General features: G+C 39.1%; 1 protein-coding gene across 3 annotated transcripts in view; it reads left to right on the top strand.

The window, feature by feature from the left end:
- The first annotated feature begins 9,394 nt into the window (after positions 1–9,394).
- LOC150078508 (rho GTPase-activating protein 39-like) overlaps positions 9,395–25,309 on the top strand; it is a 789,750-nt gene continuing 773,835 nt past the window's right edge. For all 3 annotated transcript variants that reach the window (XM_090385235.1, XM_090385234.1, XM_090385233.1), the window contains exon 1: positions 9,395–9,735. In XM_090385235.1, coding sequence (XP_090241361.1) covers positions 9,698–9,735 — 38 coding nt within the window. In that variant the 5' untranslated portion in view covers positions 9,395–9,697. The remainder of the gene's footprint in view (positions 9,736–25,309) is intronic.

Genomic DNA, 25,309 nt, shown 5'->3' with positions numbered 1-25,309 from the left:
ATCAATATTATTATTGAATACAGAAAACAATAATGGACCCAACACTGAACCCTCAGGGACTCCACTAATAACATTAGTCCACGATGAACAGTGTCAATTGATTACCACTCTCTGTCTTCGCCCCATCAACCGCCCCTTTATCCCTAACAGTAATTTGCCTCCAATGCCACACTGCTCCAATTTGTGCAGCAGTCTTCCATGTGCAACAGTATCAAAAGCCTTTCTAAGATCCAAGTATATAATATCAAAGTTATTCCCTGCATCTAGTTCTTTTGTGACTGCCTCATAGTATCCAATCAAATTGGTCAGGCAAGACTTTCCCTTAACAAAACCATGCTGTGTCCAAGCTATAACTGAAGTCTTGTCTAGATAATCCTGCAGTGCTTCTTTAACCAGTGCCTCCATTAATTTTCCTGGAACAGTAATTAAAGTCACAGTTCTATAATTACTTTTGACGGCCTTTGATCCTCCTTTGTGAATTGGGGTAACATTTGCACAGCTCCAGTCTGTGGTACCTCCCCTGAGTCCAAGGAAGCTCTCATAATTATGGCTAAGGGTTTGCTTACTTCCTTTGCTGCCTCCTTTAATATAACTGGATAGATCCCATTCACCCTAGGTGCCTTTCTTGTGTTTATCTTCAACAATTTCTCCTCCACTTTACTCTCAGTTATTACAAGATTTTCTAGTTTATTGCCAGAGTTGAATACCCCTTTGGCATTCCCCTCGCTGAATAACTCCTCATGTGCGAATGTCGATGCAAAATATTCATTTAGTTTGTTAGCTACCTGAGCAGAATCATCAACATTTGACCCATCGATATCAAGTGGACCATTATGATTCATCCCCTTCCTTCTAGAGTTTACATAAGTAAAGAAGTCTTTGCTGTTTTTCTTTGCATCCCTTGCCAAAGATTTCTCGTAATATGCCTTTGTCTGCCTAATCTCCTTTGTAACTTGGTTACAGATCAACTTGTATCTATCATAGGCTTCTGTGTCACGTGTTAATTTGTATGTATCCCATGCATTTTTCTTCTCTGTCATATGTCTCATTAGTTCATCTGATAACCATTAAGGCCTAAACCTTGAACAATATTTCTTAGTTGGTATGTAAAGCCTAGTAGCTTCGAAGATAAGTTCTTTGAATGCTTCCCATTTTGAATTTGCGGTTGGTAATATCATCAGTTGGTCCCACTGTATAAAATTTAAATACTGTCTCAGACCATTGTAGTCGCCTTTATGAAAGCAATAACCCTTCCCTTTGCCCCTGATAGTAGTTAACTCTTTGAGTAAATCCCACTTCAGCACACTGTGATCACTGCCACCTAGTGGTTCCTCTATCTTCAGATTCTTAATGCATGAAGGATCACTACTGATAATCAAATCAAGAGTATTACTCCCTACAGTTGCCTTCCAAATATGCTGATGTAGAAAACAATCATCCAATAATTCCATAAAAGCCTTGCTAATGTGTGAGTGAACAACCCACAAATTCCAGTCAATATCTGGGAAATTAAAATCCCCCATTATAAGACTCTCTGATTTACTGGCCCACTCTATATCCCTGTACAGTTTCTTTTTATACTGATCAGAGTCATTAGGCCAATAGCACACTCCTACTCTCAATTTTGATCTCCCAGTGCTTATGTCACACCAAACTGACTCGACAATGCACGGTCCAGCGATATCGACTGGCTTCACTTCCGTGGATTTTATGTATTTCTTAACGAATAGCATAACCCCTCCTCTCTTTCTATCCTGTCTATCCTTTCTGTAGACGTTTTCACTCCGTGGCTGAGTTAGTCGGTCTCAGGTGTAGATAGCAAGGTTTTTCCTCTAAAAAAACTGGGGTTTTTCGTCCAGCAAAACAGACAAAGCAAACATGAACATACACTATCATATGCTATCTGGCCTTGAGAGTACTGTTTTACTTCAGAAGAGATCCAAATGCGGAGTTGAGCGAAAGCACCAGTGTTGCTTGTCAAAAAAAAAAAAAAAAAAAAAAAAACACTATGTTACTATGTCACTAGATCAGATACCCAATAGTTTGCATTCACTCTGGCAGGTCATGCCACCTATTTTCCTGAGATTTCAGTAGCAAGGAAAGATTCTTCACGTTATCAACGGGATTTAAAACTGAGCTTTCTCCACTCGATTTGGGAGTACGGTCACGTTAACACTCTGGTACTTGTGCAGATCCTCCTTGCATTTTATATATTTCCCGTTTCCTGACAATAGTGTCTCCAACAATAGCCACTTCCTGTGGGACTGGCACATTCCGCCCTGTAAATTGCCGCTTTGCTTCCTGATATATAAATGTCAGCTCTGGCTTTGAGTTTGGCAGCTGGAAGCTTGATGTGTCCTCATTTTAATTTCCCTAAGGGCATCTAGCCTACTTTTCAAAACTCTCATAAACGCCTATTAGAACTCTGATTTGGTGTTTATTTTCTTCACACTCTACACTGAATACATAGAAAGATATCGTCTCTGGCTATATCACGTTCTGTTCAAGAGCGTCTGCAGTTCCAATCATTCAAACATTGAGCAGCATCTTCAAGGTAGATTGCGCTGGCCCCGCAGGAGGTAGTAATTGTTGGTGATCAATTGTCAGGGAGACGGGAAATATATCGTAAGAAAAGAATTGGTGGAACTGAATCAGCGTGTGTCTGCCAAGGGCAAATTATGATAATGTTTTACATCAGATTTCATCTTTTAAGGACACAAAATGTGATATTCTTGTACACTTTGGGCACTAGTGGGAGATCTGCAGACGTACTTGACAAGTATAGGTCAATGTCGAAAAGAAAGTGGCGAGTTAGTCACGAGGTTAAATTTGAAAGTGTTTGCAATTCTGCCCAGACACGATCTTCTTCTTCCAGTCACATAGCTGCTTCAGGAGCTGTTGTGGCCGCAAAAAAATTCCCCCAACTGCATGGATCGTGTGCTCAGCGTAATCTGTGCTTCTTAACAGAAAAGATGGTTCGTGGGGTAGAATTTTTCTCAGCGTAATCTGTGCTTCTTAACAGAAAAGATTGTTTCTACAGGGATGGGAAACACTTAAATAGAAAGGGTGCAAGAATACTTTGCTGATGCTATCGAGGCAGTGTTAGGTGGGTTTTAAAACTGCTAGTTTCAGAGAGTAAATGATTAATAGTATTAGCAGGCATGGGTGAAAGTGAATCTTGCACTACTTCTATTGGAATTAGCAGCAGTCTGGAAAGCGAGATGCTGGGGATTTCAAGGACTACTGGTGAGTCATTATGCAACACGTAAATACACTTGTATTAAATACCAACATAGTATACTGATGTTGGATTTACTTAACGATATCGCTAACATCAAGGGTAACGGGAACGGGTTTTTCTCAAGTAAAGGTGACGACACTGGTCTCACACAGTGTTTAAATTTTATATAATGCGACAAACTGATGATATTACGAACAGAAAATTCTAAATGTGAAGCATTCAAGAAATTAATCGTGGAAGCTACTAAATTATCATACCAACTAAGGAAGGTTTAGGCCTAAATGGATGCCAGATGAACTCATGAGACTCATCGCAGAGAAGAGAAAATGCATAGGATACATATAAATTATCAGGTGACACAGAAGCCTATAATAGATATAAGGTAGTCTGCAATCAAGTCACAAAGGAGGTTAGGTAGGCGAAAGCAGATTATGAGAAATCTTTGGCAATGGAGCAATGAAAGACAGCAGAGATTTCTTTACTTATATCAAATCTACTAGGAAGGGGATGATTCAGATTGGTCCATTTGATATCGTCAGTGAACTGCTTTTGATCCTGCTCAGGTAGCTGACAAACTGAACGAGTATTTTGCATATACATTCAAACATGAGGAAAACTCTAACAGGGTGATAAAAGATTTTGTAATAACAGAGAGTAAAGTGGAGAAGAAATTGTTGAAGTTAAACATAAGAAAAGCACCTGAGATGGATGTGATCTCTCCAGTTCTTTTAAAGGAACAGCTATGGACGTAAGTAAACACTTAACCTTATTTATGAGAGTATCCTCGCACTCCGAGGAAGTCCTCACAAAGGGTAATCCTATACCAGTTAGTTTAATTTCTTCTGTTAGTTAAACTAACAGGTAATTCTATACCTGTCAGTTTAACTTCTGTTCCGGGGAAAATAATGGAGTAACTGGTTAAAGAAGCATTGCAAGATCATCTAAACAAGATTGCAGTAATACTTCAGACACAGCATTGGTTTCTTCAGGGTAAGTCCTGTTTGACCAATTTGATTGGATACTATGATGTGGTCACAAAGGAACTGGACACAAAAAATAATTTTAATATCATATACTTGGATGTCAGGAAAGCTTTTCATACTGTTGCACATTGAAGACTACTGTAGAAACTGGAGCAATATGGCAATTTTCAAGGGCAATTTTCTGCAATGGAGAAAAGGATGGTTGAGTTGGAGAATACAGAGTAGTAAGGGTAAAGAGTGGTAATCAGTGAAGATTGCTCTTCGTGGACTAATGTTATTAGTGGAGTCCTCCAGTGGATCGTGTCGGGCCCATTGTTGTTTTGTGTATTTACCATTGAAATGATGAAGGTATATCAGGCTTAATGTCCAAGTTTGCAGATGACACAAATGTGGCAGGGTTGTTAATGATAGTAATGACAGCCTGCTATTACAACAGGATCTAGAAAAAGTTAGACAAATGGGAAAAGTAGCAACTGAAATTTAACATTGACAAATGCAAAGTACTTCTTATGAGTAGCAGTAAACCCAGAGAAACGTATCAACTGTGTGGACTACACTTGGAGGGGGAAAGAAAAAGACCTTGAAGTAATTGTGTATTCAGATATAAAGTTTTCCGAGCAGTGGAGACAGGTTACTAATTCAAGGCATAGGGTATTGACAATGACATAACAGAAATTTGTTAGTAGGGAATTGAGGTGATTGTCCATTATTATAAGCAAAGGCCAGGCAACGCATTCCTAATGATTAGTCCTAATATCATTAATGTCATTAGTCCTAATGTTATTAAGAATAGGAGACCGGCGGAATTACTTAGCAAGTACAGGTCACTGTTGAAAAAAGCCGTGAATTAGGGTTGAATTTGAAAGTGTCTGCAATTCTGCCCAGACACGATAGGAGGGAGGATATGATGAGAGCCTTGTCGATCAATTCGGCCCTGGAGGGATTGTGCAAGGCTCAAGGGGTAGAATTTTTTTTAAGCCTGGACTGTACTTGTTAACAGGAGAGATTGCTTCTACAGGGATGGGATACACTTAAATAGAAAGGGTGCAAGAATTTTTGCTGATGCTGTCGAGGCAGTGTTAGGTGGGTCGGAAAACTGCTAGTTGGGAGGGATACAAGGACTAATAGATTACCAGTAGCTACTGGCAGAGGTGGAAGTGATTCTTGCACTGCTTCTATTGAAATGAGCAGAAGCCTGAAAAACAAGATGCAGGATATTTCAGAGACTGCTGGGAGTCATTGCGGTACAAGTAAACACATGGGTTGTGTTAGGGTAGCTAAGAATAGAAACAGGTGCATGTATACCTGCGTGTACACCAATGCTAGGAGTTTGGTAAATAAATTTGATGAATTTGAGGTATTGCTCAAAACATCAAAGGCAGATATTGTTGGGATATCAGAGACGTGGTGTCACACAGATATAAGTAATGCGGAACTGGAATTTGGGGAATACAATGTGTATAGAAAGGATAGACAGGACAGGAGGGTAGGAGGGGTTATGCTATTAATTAAGAAACACATAAAGTCCAAGGAAGTGAAGCCAGTCGACATCGATGGACAGGGCAGTGTCGAGTCAGTTTGGTGTGACATAAGCATAGGGAAATCAAAATTGAGAGTAGGAGTGTGCTATAGGCCTAATGACTCTGATGAGTATAATAAGATATTGTACAGGGAAATAGAGTGGGCCAGCAAATCAGAGAGTCTTATAATGGGGGATTTTAATTTCCCAGATATTGACTGGAATTTGTGGGTGGTCACTCGCACACTAGCAAGGCTTTTGTGAATTTATTGGATGAATGTTTTCTACATCAGCATGTTCGTGAGGCAACAAGAGGGAGCAATACTCTTGATCTGATTATCAGTAGTGATTCTTCATGCATTAAGAATCTGCAGATAAATGAACCACTAGGTGGCAGTGATCACAGTGTGTTGAAGTGGGATTTACTCAAAGAGGTAACTACCATCAGAGGTAAAGGGAAGGGTTTTTGTTTTCGTAAAGGAGACTATGATGGTCTGAGACAGTATTTAAATTCTATAAAGTGGGACCAACTGATGATGTTACCAACAGCAAACTTAAAATGGGAAGCATTCAAGGAACTAATCTTGGAGGCTACCAGGCTTTACATACCAACTAAGAAATATTGTTCAAGGTTTAGGCCTAAATGGTTGTCAAGATGAACTAATGAGACATGTGGCAGAGAAGAAAAATGCATGGGATACATACAAATTAATGGGTGACATGGAAGCCTATGGTAAATATAAGTTGGTCTGTAACCAAGTCACAAAGGAGATTAGCAGGCAAAGGCAGACTACGAAAAATCTTTGGCAAAGGATGCAAAGAAAAGCAGAAAAGAGTTCTTTACATATTTAAACTCGAGAAGGAAAGGGATGAATCAGATTGGTCCACTGGATATTGATGGTTCAACAGTTGAGGATCCTGCTCAGGTGGCTAACAATCTAAACGAGTACTTTGCATCTACATTCACAAATGAGGAGTTATTCAGGAAGGAGAATGATTTAGGTAAAGTAAACATTGGCAGTGAGCTGGATGATTTTGTAATAACTGAGAGGAAAGTGGAGGAGAGATTGTTGAGGATAAACATAAAAAAGGCACCTGGGATGGATGGGATCTATCCAGTTATATTAAAGGAGGCAGCAAAGGAAGTAAGCAAACCCCTAGCCATAATTATGAGAGCTTCTTTGCACTCAGGGGAGGTACCCATAGACTGGAGATGTGCAAATGTAACGCCAATTCACAAAGGAGGATCAAAGGCTGACACAAGTAATTATAGTCCTGTTAGTTTAACTTCTGTTCCAGGAAAATTAATGGAGGCACTGGTTAAAGAAGCACTGCAGATTCATCTAGACAAGAATTCATTTATAGCTTAGACGCAGCACGGTTTTGTTAAGGGCAGGTCTTGCCTGACCAATTTGATTGGATACTATGATGTAGTCACAAAAGAACTGGATGCAGGGAATAACTTTGATATTATATACTTGGATCTTAGAAAGGCTTTTGATACTGTTGCACATGGAAGACTGCTGCACAAATTGGAACAGTGTGGCATTGGAGGCAAATTGCTGCTATGGATAAGGGGATGGTTGAGTGGCAGAAGACAGAGAGTGGTAATCAATGGACACTGCTCAACGTGGACTAATGTTATTAGTGGAGTTCCTCAGGGTTCAGTGTTGGGTCCGTTGTTGTTTTCGGTGTTTATGAATGATATTGATGATGGGATATCAAGTTTAATGTCCAAGTTTGCAGATGATACAAAGGTTGGCAGGGTTGTTAAGGACACTACTGACGCTATGCTGCTGCAACAGGATCTGGAAAGGTTGAACAAATGGGCTGAGAGGTGGCAAATGAAGTTTAACATTGACAAATGTAAAGTACTACATATGGGAAACAGTAACCCCAGAGCAAGGTATCAACTCTGCGGTACTACACTGACAGTGGTGGAGAAAGTAAAGGACCTGGGGGTAATTGTGCAGGCAGATATGAAGTTCTCTGAGCAGTGCAGACGAGCTGCAAGAGTAGCTCATGGTGTCTTGTCAATGATATACAGGAATTTTTCTAGCAGGGATAAGGAGGTGATTATTCCCTTGTATAAGGCAATGGTTAGGCCACATCTTGAGTACTGTATACATATCTGGAGGCCTCATTTCAAGAAGGATTTAGAGCTGCTGGAACGGGTACAGAGAAGGGCAACAAGATTAGTGAATGGAACAAAGGGTTGCTCTTACGAAGAAAGGCTTAAGTTTTGCAAAGTAGAGAGTCTGGAGACTAGGCACCGGCTAGGTGATCTGATAGAGGTGTATAAGGCTTTGAATGGTTTGAGCATGCTCAATGCCAATGGGATTCTTCATCTTGCTCAGAATAATCACCTCAGAGGGCATAAATTCAAATTGAGGAAGGACGGATGTCGGATAGATGTGCGGAAATTTGCCTTTGGCCAGCGGGTGGTTGGTTGGTGGAACCGACTTCCATCACTTGTTGTTGAAGTTGATAGCCTAAACAAATTTAAAGCTCAACTGGACAGGTATTTCGAACGAACGACGGGTGAAATGGGAGTGTTTTTTTTTTTTTTTTTTTTTTTGGCTGATGCTGAATAAGCTTGCTTTCTTGCATCATATGCCTCTACTAATGCTAATGCTAATTGAGCACTCTTTGGAGTCCTCATTTTAGGAACGATGTAGAGTTACTAGAACGAGTACAAAGAAGGGCAACAAGATTGGTGAGGGGAACGAAGGGTTCTCTTACCAAGAAAGGCTTAAGTTCTGCAAATTGCTGTATCTGGAGACTAGGCACCTGTGAGGTGTTCTGATTGGTGTGTAAGGCCTTGCATGGTCTGAGCAGGCTCAATGCTGCTAAGATTCTTCCTCTTGCTCAGATTAGGAACCTGTGGGTGCATAATTTCTAATTGAGGAAAGTGAACTGTAGAATAGATGTGTGGAAATTTGCCTTTAGCCAGCGGGTAGCTGATGGCTCGAACAAACTTCCATGTGTCATTGTGGAAGAATAGCTTAAATATATTCAATGGAGAATGACAAAGTTTTGGAGTGAATGGGTGGGTGAAATGGGATTTTTTTTTTTTTTTTATTTGGCTCTTGCTTTATAAGCTTGCTTTCTTTGCATCGTTTGCCTCTGCTACTGCTAATGAGAACTTGTTCATTTTGTTAGGCTGTAGTTCCTAAGAGAATTTTTCGATTCTCATCTAGCCACAGCAGTCCGTCTGTTTTGTGTCCGTTCATTTGCTTCTCTAATTTGGGTCATGATATCTATTTAATTACAATTCAATTGATTAAGTACAACTGACATTAAGGACACTATCACATTGTTAATTAAATAATGAAGGACGTCTGTATTAACTGATAAGCAATTCTGTTTTCATTTTTCAGAAAGAGGAAAAAGGAGTAATTATCAGTAAATAAAATTGTCTCTAGAATAATAAGAAATAAACCAAACGAAATAAAACGAGGTGAGAGAGTGCCGAAAACTTATTTTAGTTTGTTGACGAAATGCTTTTTTATGAGACTTTTACAAATTTATGAATTTGTAAAATATATTAACGAAAATTAAAAAACAATGTAATTTTCAAATTATGCCTGCGTAATTCGCACACAGGTAATGCACAGTTTACTGTACTGAAGGAGTTTGCGCGGGTGGTCCGACCCAGGTTGGCAACTTCCGATATGATTGTCAATAACCTATCTGTAACCTAAGCACAGTAACACAGACTATGCTACTACTCTATGCTGTAAGTTAAGTCATTGCTTCTTTCTGTAAGGAGGTCGCTAGCATCTTACCAATAGATGAACCAGTTCTTCAGGAAATGAGTGAGAGAATTCTGAGATGTGGTGTGCAGTTTGCATTTTAGCTGAAATGACATTTACTTTTTATGCATTTTTATTCATTTTTTTTCCCTATATGAGATAACTTGTACATTTAGATACACAATGTGAAGTTTGCACAATGCATACTGGATACACCAAGGAAATGGCATCTCAGAGGTAAGAATTCCGTTTTCTTAGTGTGCTGTTCATCCAGCACATTTCTGATTTAATGAACAACCATAAAACATCATTTTTTAGCAGTAACAGTTTTTTCATCGAGTTATGGAAATAAATAAATATAACTAATTTTTGTGTATGTGTGGTGGGAGATAGGATTAGCAAGGAGCATATGATGCAAGAAAGAAAGCTTTAACAGCATCAGCCAGAAAAAAAAAAAAAAAATTACATTTCACACATCCATTTTTTCCAAAAGTTTTTTTTTTTTTTCTTGAATTTCTTTAAGTTAACAACTTCCACAATGACAGATGGAAGTTTGTTCCTGCAATCAACTATCTGCTTCCTAAAGGCAATTTCCACACATCTACAACTGTCTTTCCTCAATTTGAATTCATGCCCTCTCAGATTCGTAATCCGAGCAAGAAAAAGAATCTCATCAGCATTGAGAGCTTGCTCAACCCTTATACACAGTCAGATCACCTAGCAGGTGCCTAGTCCCCAGACACTGCAATTTGCAGAAATTTCTTGGTAAGAGAACCCCTTCGTTCTCCTCACCAATCATGTCGCCCTTCTGTGTACATGTTCTAGCAACTGTACATCCTTCCTAAAATGAGGCCTTCCGACCTGTATGCAGTACTCGAAGCATGGTCTGACCATTGTGTTATACAAAGGGATAAGCTAGTCTGTAATCAAGTCACAAAGGAGGTTAGGCAAGCAAAGGCAGATTATGAGAAATTTTTGGCAAAGGATGCTAAGTAAAACAGCAAGGACTTCTTTACTTATATAAACCCTATAAGGAAGGGTATGAATCAGATTGGTCCACTTGATATCGATGGTTTGACGATCCTATTAAGGTAGCTGACAAACTGAATGAGTATTTTGCATCTACATTCACACGAGGAGTTATTAAGGGAGGAAAACACCAGAAATTTATTAAACTGTAACAGGGTGTTAATGATTTTGTAATAACTCAGAGCAAAGTGGAGGAGAAATTGTTGAAGTTAAACATAAGAAAGGCACCTGGGGTGGATGGAATCAGTCAAGTTATTAGTAATGGCTGCATGGTGCAAGAAACCTATGGCTTATGCTGCACCAGCAAAAAAAAAAAACTAATAATTAATAAAAGAAAAGGAAATTAAACTTATCATCTTATGCATTTCCCTCACCCGAAGTGAGAAATGGAAGTTTGTTCTATTAAACAAGGCGGCAAAGGAAGTAAGCAAACCCTTAGCCATAATTATGAGAGCATCCTTGGACTCAGGAGAAGTCCCCACTGACTGGAGATGTGCAAATGTATCCCCAATTCACAAAGGAGGATTTAAGAATGAAACAAGTAATTACAGATCACTTAGTTTAACTTCTGTTAAAAATAATGGAGTCACTGGTTAAAGATGCATTGCAGGATCATCTAGACAAGATTACAGTAATAATTCAGACACAGCATGGGTTTGTTAAGGGAAAGTCTTATCTGACAAATTTGATTGGATATTATGATGTGGTTACAAAGGATACAATGATGTGGTTACAAACTGGATGGAAAAAAATAATTTTGATCTCATATACTTGGATTTCAGGAAAGCTTTTGACACTGTCGTGCATGGAAGACTACTGTACAAATTGGAGCAGTCTGGTATTAAGGGAAAGTTGTTACGATGGATAAAAGGGTTTGAGTGGGAGAAGATAGTGGTAATCAGTGGATGCTGCTCTACGTGGACTAATGTTATTAGAGTCTCCCAGGGTTTTGTGTTGGGCCCACTGCTGTTTTGTATATTTATAAATGATATTGATGAAGTTATATCAGGCTTAATTTCAGAGTTTGCAGATGATACAAAGGTTGGCAGGGTTGTTAGTGACAGTGTGCTACTGCAACAGGATCTGGAAAATTTGGGCAGATGGGCTGAGAAGTGGCAACTGAAGTTTAACATTGGCAAATGCAAAGTACATCATATTGGTAGAAGGAACCCCAAAGAAACGTACTACTGTGTGGTACTACATTTAGGGTGGTAGAAAATGAAAAGGATCTGGGCGTAATTGTGCAGCTAGATATGAACTTTTCTGAGCAAAGCACAGGCTGCCCAAACAGGTCATAGTGTATTGTCAATGATATACAGGAATTTTGCTAGTAGGGAAAAGATGATTATCTCTTTGTATAAGGCAATGGTCATGGCATGCCTTGAGTACTGCGTGCAGGTCTGGAGGTCTCATTTTAGGAAGGATGTAGGTAGGAATGTTGCTTGAGCATGTATAGAGAAGAACAACAAGATTGGTAAGGGGAATGAAGGGGTCATCTAACCAAGAAAGGCTTAAGTTGTGCAAATTGCAGTGGCTGAGAGACTAGGCACCTGCGAGGTGATCTGATTGAGGTGCATAAGGCCTTGAATGGGTTGAGCACGCTGAATTCTAATGGGATTCTTCCGCTTGCTCAGATTAAGAACCTAAGGGGGCATAAATTCAAATTGAGGAAAGACTAGAAGAGATGTGTGGAAATTTGCCTTTAGCCCAGTGGGTGGTTAATTGGTGGAACAAACTTACATCTGTCTTTGTGGAAGTTGATAGCTTAAGTAAATTCAAGGAAGAACTGTACAAACTTTTAGAGGGAATGGATGTGTGAAGTTGGATTTTTTTTTATTTTTTTTTTGGCTGATGTTACATAAGCTCATATGCTTGCTTTCTTGGTTCACATGCCTCCATTACTGTTACTATAATCACCTCCTTAACCCTACTACCAAAATTCCTGTATTAATATACAGGAATTTTATTATTTTATTATTGACGAAACCCTATAATCTGCTCTAGCAGCCTGTCTGCACTGCTCAGAAATCTATCTGACTACACAATTACTCTTAGATCTTTTTCATTCTCCCCCATTCTAGACATATACCTAGTGAAATGTTTATTTATTCTAGGCCTATTCACATTTTTATGTACATTTTCATAAATTATATTATTTTTTTTACCATTGAAAACTATATGTTGTCAGTTTTAAAAACACCCATATAATAGCTCTGTAATCTGTAATTATAGACCTGTTAGTTTAACTCCTGCTCTGCTGAAAATATGGAGTCACTGGTTAAAGAAATATTGCAGGAAAATCATCTAGACAAGGCTGTAGCAATAATTCTGACACAGCATGGGTTTGTTAAGGGGAAGCCTTGTCTGACCAATTTGATCGGATACTATGATGTGGTCATAAAGGAACTCGATGCAGAAAAATAATTTTGATATCCTATACAAGGAAGCTTTTGATACTGTTGCACATGGATGACCGCTGTACAAATTGGAGCAGTATAGTATGCATTAAGGGCAGGTTGCTACAATGGATAAAAAAAAAGGTTGGTTGAGTAGGAGAAGACTGAGTGGTAATCAATAGACACTGCGCTTTGTGGATTGATGTTATTAGTGGAGTTGTTTTGTATACAGCAATACTCCTCATAGCACTGATAATTGGTACTGAAACTGTTCCGTGTTATATGAAACCGTGCTGATTGAGGTATAACTATGGGTTTTAATTGAATACCTTAACTGTGTACCAGAGAAACGGTCTCTAAACAAATTATAATAAATCTATAAACAATTTGTGCTTGTACCAATTAAAAGGATTTGAAATAAAAAATATTGGAAAAATTTTATTAATGAAAAGGTAACCTAATGAGAGATGAGAAAAAAAGTTTTATTGTTTATTTAGGTATTTCAATAATGAAGTCTGGTGAAGTTGTCTCTTCTTTTTCTCTGCATACAAGTCTTTGTAGCATCGAATCCCATCTTGTAAAATTTGCCATATCTTGATGCTATGTTCAACGTTCGGATCTCCATTCATAATTGCCTCGCAGGCCATGTCAACCCTCCCCCATACTCCAAATCTTCTATTGAAATTTCTTTTGTTGCAACTTCTGTGTTATCCACTTGTTTTCCTCTTTATCATATGCAGTTTGCTCATCAATTTCAATAAGAGTTTCATCATCTAAGTCAGTGGTTTTCAACCTTTTTTTAATAACGGCACCCCTAACTCATTTATTTTATTTTACGGCACCCCTACTCAATTTTCTGCCTGTTAGATCTGATATATATATAATTATAAAAATTACATTTTATAATACAAATTATATATATATACAGTATATAATAATTTTATTCTTTATATAGAGGTACTAAATAAACATCAATTATAGATCACCACAAAATTAAAAAGATACGGTACACCTTTTTATAATGAAATAAACATATAAATTAAAAAAATAATAAGTTTAAGTAACTTAAACCCAAATTACATGGCACCCCTGGAATGTTGTTGCGGCACCCCGGTTGAAAACCACTGATCTAAGTCATTTGCATGTGAGTCAATGCAGTCGTCACGTTGGCAGTGTCGAAAGTTTCGAACCCCAAATCCTTTCTGATCCTCACAATGTCTTTGGCAATTGTCTGAACCAGTGAAAACCAGCCAAATGGGGCAAAACATGCTGCCAAACAGAAAGCATGTTGTTGGTAGTGATTTCTAGCCAAGATGCAGATATATTTTCAATTCCATTCCTGATGTTATAATTTTTCCAAAATGTTTGTAAAGATGATGATCCCACTCCTGTTGAAGCTTCAATTGCTTGGGAAAAAGTTTGCTGCATATAATATACCTTGAATGTGGCAATTACGTCTTGATACGTCTTGTAAGAGAGACATTGTGTTAGGTGAAGAAAGCATATTTTTATATTTTCATTGAGATCAGAAATTTCAGGTGGATGGCCTGGTGCATTGTCTAAAAGCATAAAAATTTTGAACTCCATCCCTTCATCTTTGCAGTAACTTTCAACTGTTGGACAAAATTAATTTGTGAACCATTCTGTAAACAATTCTCTTGTAATCTATGCTTTCTTATTGGATCGCCAAATTACAGACAATGTGTTTTTTACACAATCCTTTAGAACTCTTGGGTTTTTTTCTCTGAACATGAGTAGAGGCTTCAATATAAAATCCCCAGACGAGTTTCCACCCAATAAAAGTGTTAAACGATCTTTTGATGCTTTATATCCAGGTTGGGCCTTTTCATTTTCAGCTAAAAAAGTTCGTGAGGGCATATTTTTTCAGAACAGTCCAGTTTCGTCGACGTTGAAAATTTGTTCGTCCTTGTATCCACCTCCTTCAATGATGTCTTTCAATTCACTGGGAAATCTTGCAGCAGCGACTTTGTTTGCACTTTCACCTGAGATACGAACATTGTGAAGCCCAATGCAGTTAAATTGGAAAAACCAACCATAACTGGCTGTAAATATTTCTTTAGTCTCCTCCTTTCCATTTTATTCTTTTTCCTTGAGTGTGTTATAAAGGCTCATGGCTTTCGCTTGAATGATGTTTTGACTCAAAGAAATTATCTTCTCTTTTTATTACAATCTTCTCTCCATATTAATGAAAGATGTTCCATATTAATCAATAGCGAACTTCTTTGCTTAGTTATCACTTTCATCATGTATGATGTTGTAGAAATTCCCTGCTCTTTAACCTGATCCTTCTTTCAAATAATCGTTCACACTGTTGTTTCATTCATTCCATTTTCCTGCACGATTTTAGCATATGATGCACCATCTTCATGGGACTTGATAATATCAAGTGTTTTTTGTAATGTAAGCCATTTATGTTTAGTAGCTCCACTACGCTTTCATTACTTTTCCTTTTTTGACTCATTGGTTCGTGTTTAAAGGGGTAAAAAATAAGTTGTGAAATAAAGTTTGAAAACCTATCACCTTGTCTCGTCAGGATGGAACACTGAACACTGTTGCACATTGCAGCTGACTGCCTGAGGAGAGCTACTGGCACATGTGCATGTGAGACAATAGAGTTGACACCGCAGCATATATGTACACGTACCTAGGCTATGACATTGCAGCATATAATTATGTAGAGTATGTGTCTAGGCTATTAGTGTAAATTTTCGTCAAAGTTTATTGCTTCCTCTGAAAACTAATAAATTTATTATAAGTTAAAATACAAAAATATAAACAAACATGGGCTTTCAGGGGCAATGGAACATTATAGTCATAAAGCAATAAATTTTATGACTATTATGAAACCTGATACCAAAGGCCTTTTCACAGACTTAACTTAATTGAAAACTGTGTTATAGTGAAACCTGTGCTGTTTGAAGCCGTGCTAAGTGAGGTATTGCTGTATTTGTCCATTCTTGTTTTGTATATTTATCAATGATATTGATGAAGGTATATCAGGCTTAATGGCCAAATTAAAGAAGGTGGCAAAGGAAGTAAGCATACCCTCTGCCATAATTATGAGAGCAACATTTGACTCAGGAGGTCCCCACAGACTGGAGATGTGCAAATATATCCACAGTTCACGAAGGGAGATCAAAGGTTGACATGAGTAATTGCGGACCTGTTAGTTTAACTTCTGTTCCGGGGAAAATAATGGAGTCACTTGTTAAAGAAGCATTGCTGGATCATCTAGACAAGACTTCAGTAATAATTCAGACACATCAAGGGTTTGTTAAGGGGAATGGAACATTATATTTTTCACTTGTCTGACCAATTTTATGGGATACTATGATGTGGTCACAAAGGAACTGGACGCAAAAAATAATTTTAATATCATATTTGGATTTCAGGAACACTTTTTATTCGGTGCACATAGAAGACTAGTGTACAAATTGGAGGATAATAGCATTGAGGGCAAGTTGCTACAATAGATAAAAAGGTGGTTGAGCAGGAAAAGATAGAGCTGTAATTAATAGACACTGCTGTTCATGGACTAATGTTAGTAGTGGAGTCCCCCAGGGTTTAGTGTTGGGCTCATTGTTGTTTTGTATATTTATCAGTGATATTAATGAGGGTATATCTGGCTTAATGTCCAAGTTTGCAGATGATAGAAAGGTTGGCAGGGTTATTAACAACAGTATGGTACTACACCAGGATCTAGCAAAGCTGGGCAGATGGGCTGAGAAGTGGAAACTGAAGTTTAACATTAACAAATGCAAATTACTGGATATGGGTAGAAGTAACCCACCAGAGAAATGTAACAACTATGTGGTGCTACACAATTGGTATATATAAAAAACAATTTTCCCAAATGTACAAAGCAGTATCAATCCTGCAATATTAATAACTAATGTGCCATCAAGAATTCCTCATGCGTGATTTGTGGTGCTGTTTTGATAGACTTTCCTTATAGATAATTTAAAGAAAGGTAGAGTTTCGCTATGACAATTTCCACTGGGATTTTTTTTTTTTTTTTATGAAAACCCCAAACACGAGAAGTATTAGAACCTATAGTACTTAGTATCATGCTTGGGTTGGAGGTTGTGAAAACAAAAGAAGATATTTGTTGACATTAGACTTGAACTTCTGTAGACTGTAATTTTCAGGAAATACGTACGAAGGAAGGCTGTGTCAGAAAACTGCAGTTGAATGAATAAACGAGGAAGATGAAAAGTTGGTTCTGTGAGTTTGAAGTTGGACAGTAAATGGATGTTGGCTGGTGGCGGCACGTGTTGGGACTGTTTTGAAAGAGAGAACGGGAATTATAGAAGCCAATTCAGAAGAACAGTGCCCATGGAAGTATCTGTACAAAAGGCATGCAGCAGAAACAGTATCAATCAGACAGAGAGAGGAGAGACTCTGTTAGAGAGGAGTCATTAATTAACCTAACTGCCTTCTTCTGAATGGAATCCAGAAGCCTGCGAGAGGTTTTGGGGGCACCGCCCCAGATGTGGGAACAATATTCCATGGTAGGGTGGATTTGCGATTTGTACAGAGTGAACAGCTGTTTGGAAGAAAAGTAACGACTAGAGCGAAAGAGAAAACCAAGTTTTTAGATGCAGAGGAAGCAATATTTAAAATGTGCTTGTGCCAAGAGAGATTAGAAGTCAGGGTAATCCCCAAAAGAGATATATCATTTTGCCTAGAAATCGGAGTGTCACCAAAATAAGCATAGGAGCAGAAGAATCCTTTTTTGCGAGATATAAGACAAGACTGAGTTTTAGAAGGATTGAAATCAACTAAGTTGTCTTTTCCCCACTGGAGAATTACCTGGAGATCGGCATTTAAGGAATTGGTAGCGGATATTCGAGAAGTTGAAGCTAATTGAGCAGGACAAGGTTTCTCAAAATAGAAAGTGGAATGAAATGTGTTATCGTTGGAAGAACTATGAATAGGATTTCCAGTCAATAGAAGAAGGTCATTAATATGCAAAAGGAAAAGCGTGGGGGAAAGAACTGAACCTTGGGGGACACCAGCATTAGTGGAGAAGTTAGAAGACAGAGAGCCATCTATCATCACCCTCAGTGAGCGATCAGAGAGAAAACAGAATAACCAATTACAAAAAACAGTTGGCAAACCATAAGGATGGAAGCTTGTGTAGAAGATCTTTATGCCAAACATGATCGAAAGCCTTTGAGATGTCAAGAGCAACTGCTTGTGTTTCACCAAAAACGTTTCCATTGAATTTGTCCATAAATGGGTAACATAAGCCAGAATATCACCAGTGGATTGACACTGACGGAATCAATACTGGCGATCATTGATCAGATGGAAGGTTTCCAGATAGTTTGAGTTGGCGGTTAATGGATTTCTCCATTACTTAGAAAAAGTAGAAGTAATTGCAATTGGACGATAATTGGATGGGAGGGATTTGTCACCCTTTTTTAGGAACTGTTTGGATATGAGCAAATTTCCAAGTAGAAGGAAAAACACATTTGGAATAAGAAAGTGAAAAAAGGTGGCAAAAAACAGGAGTAAGTTCAGGAGCACAGGTTTTGAGAACAAGTGGATAAATATCATCAGGACCTGGGGCTTTCTTAGCATCAAGATTCGTCAAAATCGTTCTGACATCCTTTTGGCGGAAGACCACAGGAGGCATTGAATGGAGCATGCTAGGAATGGTGGGAGGTGTTTTACCATTCTCATTAATACATGAGTTGGAAGTAAAATGGGATGCTAGCAGGTCAGCTTTTTATCCTTGGCTGAAGTGACAACAGAACCATCTGGTTTTGACAGAGGTGGGAGCACAGTTGGGCAAAAGTTGTAGCCAATAGCTTTGGCAAGAGACCAGAATGCTCAGCTACCATTAGGGCAAGAAGCAAGTTTTCTACTCCTAGCCTGTTCAAAATCTAGTTTGGACCGATTAATAACTGCTTTACAATTTTTGCGAGCTTTGGCGTAGGCAGAAAATGAAACTTAAGAATTGGAAACAGGCCAATTACGATATACAACTTTCTTTCTTGAACAGCCTTAGCACATTTATTAGAAAACCAAGGTTTAGATAAAGGACGAGATTTTAAAGTGGAGTGTGGAATAAAGGATTCTACAAGAATAATTTCACTGACATGATCTGAGCAAACATTGAGATCAGAAGTTTTGAAACAGTAGTCCGACCAAGGAAATGTGGAAAAGAAATCTCGCAGGTCATCCCATTTTGTATTCTTGTAATGCCAAACAATACGAGGTTGGGAATAGCCATGAGATAAAGGCTCCATTGGAGAAGAGAGAATCACCAAGTTGTGATCCGAGGTGCCTAAAGGACCACTCACTTCAACCGTGTACTTAGAAGGGTTGTTTGTGAGAAAATGATCAAGCGTGTTGGCTGTATGTTAGGATTTTCCGGTATTCTTGTAGGTAAATGAACAATTCGTGCAAGGTCATTAGTAATTGCAAAAGTCTCAGCATCTCGAACAGCTGGGTCGGTGCGACTAGAGAATGGAAGACAGCTGGAGTTGTGAACATTAAAATCACCAAGGAAAATTACTTCACTGTTAGGAAAGTTGGACTGGAGAAAGTCAAGTTGTAAAGAGTGGAGTCAAAGAGCTCCAAGTGATTAGTGGAGTTGGGAGAACGGTAGAGACAACAGATGAATTTAACACAATGAGGTAAAGAGATTTTAAGCCAGAGAAGATCGAAAAGAGGAGATTCCAAATTACCAAGTCTCTGACAGGGAATATTGGAACAGACATATGCACAAGTACCACCTTTGAGGCGAAAGGAATTATATAGCGAATAATTTGGGCAACTGAGATGAGCAGTAGTTGAATCAACCGATAACTGAGATTCTGTCAGAAAAAGTACATGTGGTTTGGCAGACTGCAAGTGGAAATGGACATCATTGAGATTAGAATTGAGACCATGTATATTTGTGAAATGAACTAGGAAGTGTTTGGGAGGTTTAAATCCTTTCGCAGGTAAGCTCACTCTATTAGTTTGACTATTCATGGTGTATTCAATAGTAAGAAAAAGTGGGGGGGGGGACATGCTGTATGAAGTAATGAAATTTTTGGTTATGGCGTACACATGATAAGAATATACCCAGATCTTTGACATAATGTGGCCTCGACAATGTCCCCCCCCCCTGCATACACACTACTCGGACTCTCTGCTGTCAATATCTGGCAGAGTAGCGGTAGCAAGATTATAAACTAACTGATCCGGAAGCCTCCTAAAGAGTTACCAATAGTTTCGGTCTGGTGTACTAACTAGCAGCCAGCCCGTGAACACCGTTTTAGAGCTGTACCCTCGAAATGTAATGAAGATTGGATCTCGCCTTCATGTTCATCATAACCTCAAAATTCACCAGTCATACTGCATGATGGAAGAGATGGGGAAGGGTTGACTGGAACTTAGCTCTGGAAACTAAACCCGGGTTCCTCCACTTCAAGCCTCCAATAAGCAAAGTGGTGGTATAGCACCAGTTGATGAGAGTTATGTATCACCTAGTATTGCCTATTAACACAGAGGGCGGTATTCCTCCATGTGGTGTGGGTGCCAAACCTCGACCCCTGCTTACGTTGGTTCACACCTGGATGCTTGGTTCACACCCGCAGCTTGCTTGTGCATGGAGATTAAACCCAGGATTACTAACAGTCCCACAATCGTGAATGTGCAAGCAGAGGATTTGGCTGTCTCAGACCGTCCGGACTTTGCCGAAACTGGGTCCACTTGACTTGAATGTCACCCGAATATCAGGTTCATCAGCATTTTAGATTCCTAGATAGCAAGTAGAGCTTGTCTGGCATATCTGAGGGAATGTCTGTGACAACCTTAAGGAGGGGATGTTGTATGAGTAAATGTTTTGAAAGCCATTTCCTTATGCTTTCAGTAAAGAATAACCTGTTGAATAAACGTTCTGAGCCGCACACTTTGAATAAGTTTATGTAAACGTGGCTAACAATCTAAACGAGTATTTTGCATCTACATTCACGCATGAGGAGTTATTCAGGAAGGAGAATGATGTAGGTAAAGTAAACATTGGCAGTGAGCTGGATGATTTTGTAATAACTGAGAGGAAAGTGGAGGAGAGATTGTTGAGGATAAACATAAAAAAGGCACCTGGGGTGGATGGGATCTATCCAGTTATATTAAAGGAGGCAGCAAAGGAAGTATGCAAACCCCTAGCCATAATTATGAGAGCTTCTTTGGACTCAGGGGAGGTACCCATAGACTGGAGATGTGCAAATGTAACCCCAATTCACAAAGGAGGATCAAAGGCTGACACAAGTAATTATAGACCTGTTAGTTTAACTTCTGTTCCAGGTAAATTAATGGAGGCACTGGTTAAAGAAGCACTGTAGGATCATCTAGACAAGAATTCAGTTATAGCTCAGACGCAGCATGGTTTTGTTAAGGGCAGGTCTTGCCTGACCAATTTGATTGGATACTATGATGTAGTCACAAAAGAACTGGATGCAGGGAATAACTTTGATATTATATATTTGGATCTTAGAAAGGCTTTTGATACTGTTGCACATGGAAGACTGCTGCACAAATTGGAGCAGTGTGGCATTGGAGGCAAATTGCTGCTATGGATAAGGGGTTGGTTGAGTGGCAGAAGACAGAGAGTGGTAATCAATGGACACTGCTCAACGTGGACTAATGTTATTAGTGGAGTTCCTCAAGGTTCAGTGTTGGGACCGTTGTTGTTTTCGGTGTTTATGAATGATATTGATGATGGTATATCAAGTTTAATGTCCAAGTTTGCAGATGATACAAAGGTTGGCAGGGTCGTTAAGGACACTACTGACACTATGCTGCTGCAACAGGATCTGGAAAGGTTGAACAGATGGGCTGAGAGGTGGCAAATGAAGTTTAACATTGACAAATGTAAAGTACTACATATGGGAAACAGTAACCCCAGAGCAACGTTTTAACTCTGCGGTACTACACTGACAGTGGTGGAGAATGAAAAGGACCTGGGGGTAATTGTGCAGGCAGATATGAAGTTCTCTGAGCAGTGCAGACGAGCTGCAAGAGTAGCTCATGGTGTCTTGTCAATGATATACAGGAATTTTTCTAGCAGGGATAAGGAGGTGATTATTCCCTTGTATAAGGCAATGGTTAGGCCACATCTTGAGTACTGTATACAGGTCTGGAGGCCTCATTTCAAGAAGGATGTAGAACTGCTGGAACGGGTACAGAGAAGGGCAGCAAGATTAGTGAATGGAACAAAGGGTTGCTCTTACGAAGAAAGGCTTAAGTTTTGCAAATTACAGAGTCTGGAGACTAGGCACCAGTGAGGTGATCTGATAGAGGTGTATAAGGCTTTGAATGGTTTGAGCATGCTCAATGCCAATGGGATTCTTCATCTTGCTCAGAATAATCACCTCAGAGGGCATAAATTCAAATTGAGGAAGGACGGATGTCGGATAGATGTGCGGAAATTTGCCTTTGGCCAGCGGGTGGTTGGTTGGTGGAACCGACTTCTATCACTTGTTGTTGAAGTTGATAGCCTAAACAAATTTAAAGCTCAACTGGACAGGTATTTCGAACGAACAGAGGGGTGAAATGGGAGTGGGGGTTTTTTTTTTTTTTTTTTGGCTGATGCTGAATAAGCTTGCTTTCTTGCATCATATGCCTCTACTAATGCGAAACGTGCCTGATTTTGTTATGGAACTAAGGGTGTTTTCAGAAATGACTACTTTTTAATAGTTAAAATAATTAAGACTAAGCAGATATATACCTAGTAAAATGTTAACTATTCTATGCTTATTCACATTTTTATATACATTTTAATAAATTATATTATTTTTTTTACCATTGAACATTCCGTGTTGAAAATCCATTTTTTTTTTTTAATTTATACACAGTTCCATAACCATTCAGAATTTAATTTGTGCTTCTATGAATTTTATTGTTTTCTGATCCTGAAAGTATGGCACACATGTTATGAAACGCCTTCTGTAAATTTATTCAAAGAAGAAATGTTTGTTGTAGTTTTTATCACTAAAATCATTTCATAGGTCCTTTAGTTTTTGTCGTCACTAGGCACAGTAGTCATTATGCCATATTTAATTAATAATATAACCTTGCTGTAGGACAAAGTTTTTGCCCTTTCCACTGTCCAAAGGAGGTTATAAATTGACTTTCCATGGGAAACAAATTGAAGTGTAAAAGAATAAAAAAAATAAATCTAATGTGTTCTGTATATGTCTATTTACCCTCTTAATACAAAACCCGAATATGTCAATAATATAGAAAATGTGTTTGTTAAATTCGTTAATGAGATGCATTTTGTTGTGTTAGCCTCAGTAGGCCCTATTTTGGAGGGTGGGGTTAATTTAATGAAAAAAAAAATCACATTCAGGCCTTCCCCATGGGAAGGCCTGAATACAGGGGAAGACAAATATGATTTGAAGACATTAATTACAGTAAGGAGGTTTTCTTTCCTTTATAACACAGAAGACAACTTTATGGCCATTTTGAAAGATTTACAGAAGGCACTTCAGCCTGCATCATAGTAATATGAGCTTATGAAAGATATAAGCCCGAAATAACACTGCATTAAAATTAATGTACCAGACGTAGAGTAAACTTGAAAACAATGCTTGTTTCTCATTGTCAGTGGGAAATATACTTAATTTAGAACTACATTTAAATTTGATTAAATAAGTAAATTTCCATTTATAGTTTGGATGGATAGGCTGAGCTGAGATCAGAAGAGTTTACAGCTTTGTTGTAACTGTTTTTAATACAGCCAGTTTTGCAGTGCAACAGCTGTTCACTTTTTTTGTCACTTCATGTGGAATTGGTTTTGTATAGTGCAAATTTGCCCTCATTGTTATCAAAATGATTAGTTGTAAACTACCAGAGTACAAATAGGATATTTTTTTAATTGCAGTTTTTTAGTAGATTTCTTTTATTTCAGAATACATGGTGACTTGGTTTTTGTTGTGATGTTATTTATTTCTTCAAATATATATAATTTCTCTTTTTTAATGTTTTTTTAATATTTGATAGATATTTTCATTATTTTATTCTATTGGATTATGTAAGTCAGCATTAATGTCTTTAGCATTTGCATTAGCATTAATAAAGACATATGATGCAAGAAAGAAAGCTAATACAACATGCTTTATAAAAAAATATCCCATTTCACACGGCCGTTTGCTCTAAGGGTTTGCCCGGTTCTTCCTTGAATTTGTTTGGGCTATAAACTTCCACGACAGATGGGGGTTTGTTCCGGCGGTCAGCCGCCCACTGGCTGGGGGCAGGTTTCCGAATATCTGTTCTGCAGCTGCCTTTCCTCAATTTGAGTTTGTGCCCCCTTGGGTTCGTGGTCTGGGCATGGGGAGGAGTCCCATCGGCGTTGAGCCTGCCCAGCCCATTGGGGGCCTTGTATGCCTCGGTCAGGTCACCTTGGGGTGCCTGGTCTCCAGATGCTGCAATTTGCAGAATTTAACCCTTTTTTTTGTGGGAACATCCGTTTGTTCTCCTCAGCAATCTTGTTGCCCTTCTCTGTGCTCGTTCCGGCGGCTCTGCATCCTTCCTGGGGTGGGACCTCCGGACCTGTACGCGGTGCGGCCTGACCATTGCCTTGTGTAATGGGATGGTCGCCTCCTTTTTCCTGCTGGCGGGGTTTCCGTACGTCATTGGCGGGACCCCGTGACCTGCTCTGGCGGCCTGTCTGCGCTGCTGGGAGGGCTTCATGTCTGACTGCACAATTGGCCCCAGGTCTTTTTCGTTCTCTGCCACTCTGGGTGCGGTGCCGCGCAGTTGGTGCGTTCCTCTGGGGTTGCTTTTGCCCATGTGCGGTGCTTTGCATGTGTCAGTGTTGAGCTTTGGTTGCCACTTCTTGGCCCGTCTGCCCAACTTTTCTGGATCCTGTTGTGGTGGCGTACTGTCGTTGTTGTCATTGACAACAATGCCAATCTTTGTGTCGTCTGCAAACTTGGACATTGGGCCTGATATATCTTCATCGATGTCGTTGATAAATGTACAAAGCAACAATGGGCCCAACAGCCTTTGTGGACTAATGTTATTAGTGGAATCCTGGGAGATTCGACTAATGGCATTGGTCCGCAAAGAGCGGTGTCCATTAATTATTTAACCTCTCATTGTTGACATGGAGTTCCGCAACAAAAGTGTTTAAAATCTATTCCATCTTAAAATTATTTATTTATTTTTTTTTCCCTCGCCTTTTCCCATTATTATATGGGGTCAGCATTTTTTTTTTATTGTTTTGGCATGCAATTTTTACGGCCGGATGCCCTTCCTGACGCCAACTCTCACCCTTTATCCGGGCTGGGGATATGCGGTGGTCATTCCCTGACCTGCCGCATCTTCCGTATTTGGTGGGCACGGGCTCGAACCCCGATCTA

The sequence above is a fragment of the Mastigoproctus giganteus genome, chromosome 11, assembly GCF_048544385.1.
Source record: "Mastigoproctus giganteus isolate SK-2022 chromosome 11, ASM4854438v1, whole genome shotgun sequence".
NCBI classification, from domain to species: Eukaryota; Metazoa; Arthropoda; class Arachnida; order Uropygi; family Thelyphonidae; genus Mastigoproctus; species Mastigoproctus giganteus.
This window is presented reverse-complemented; position numbering and strand designations above follow the sequence as displayed.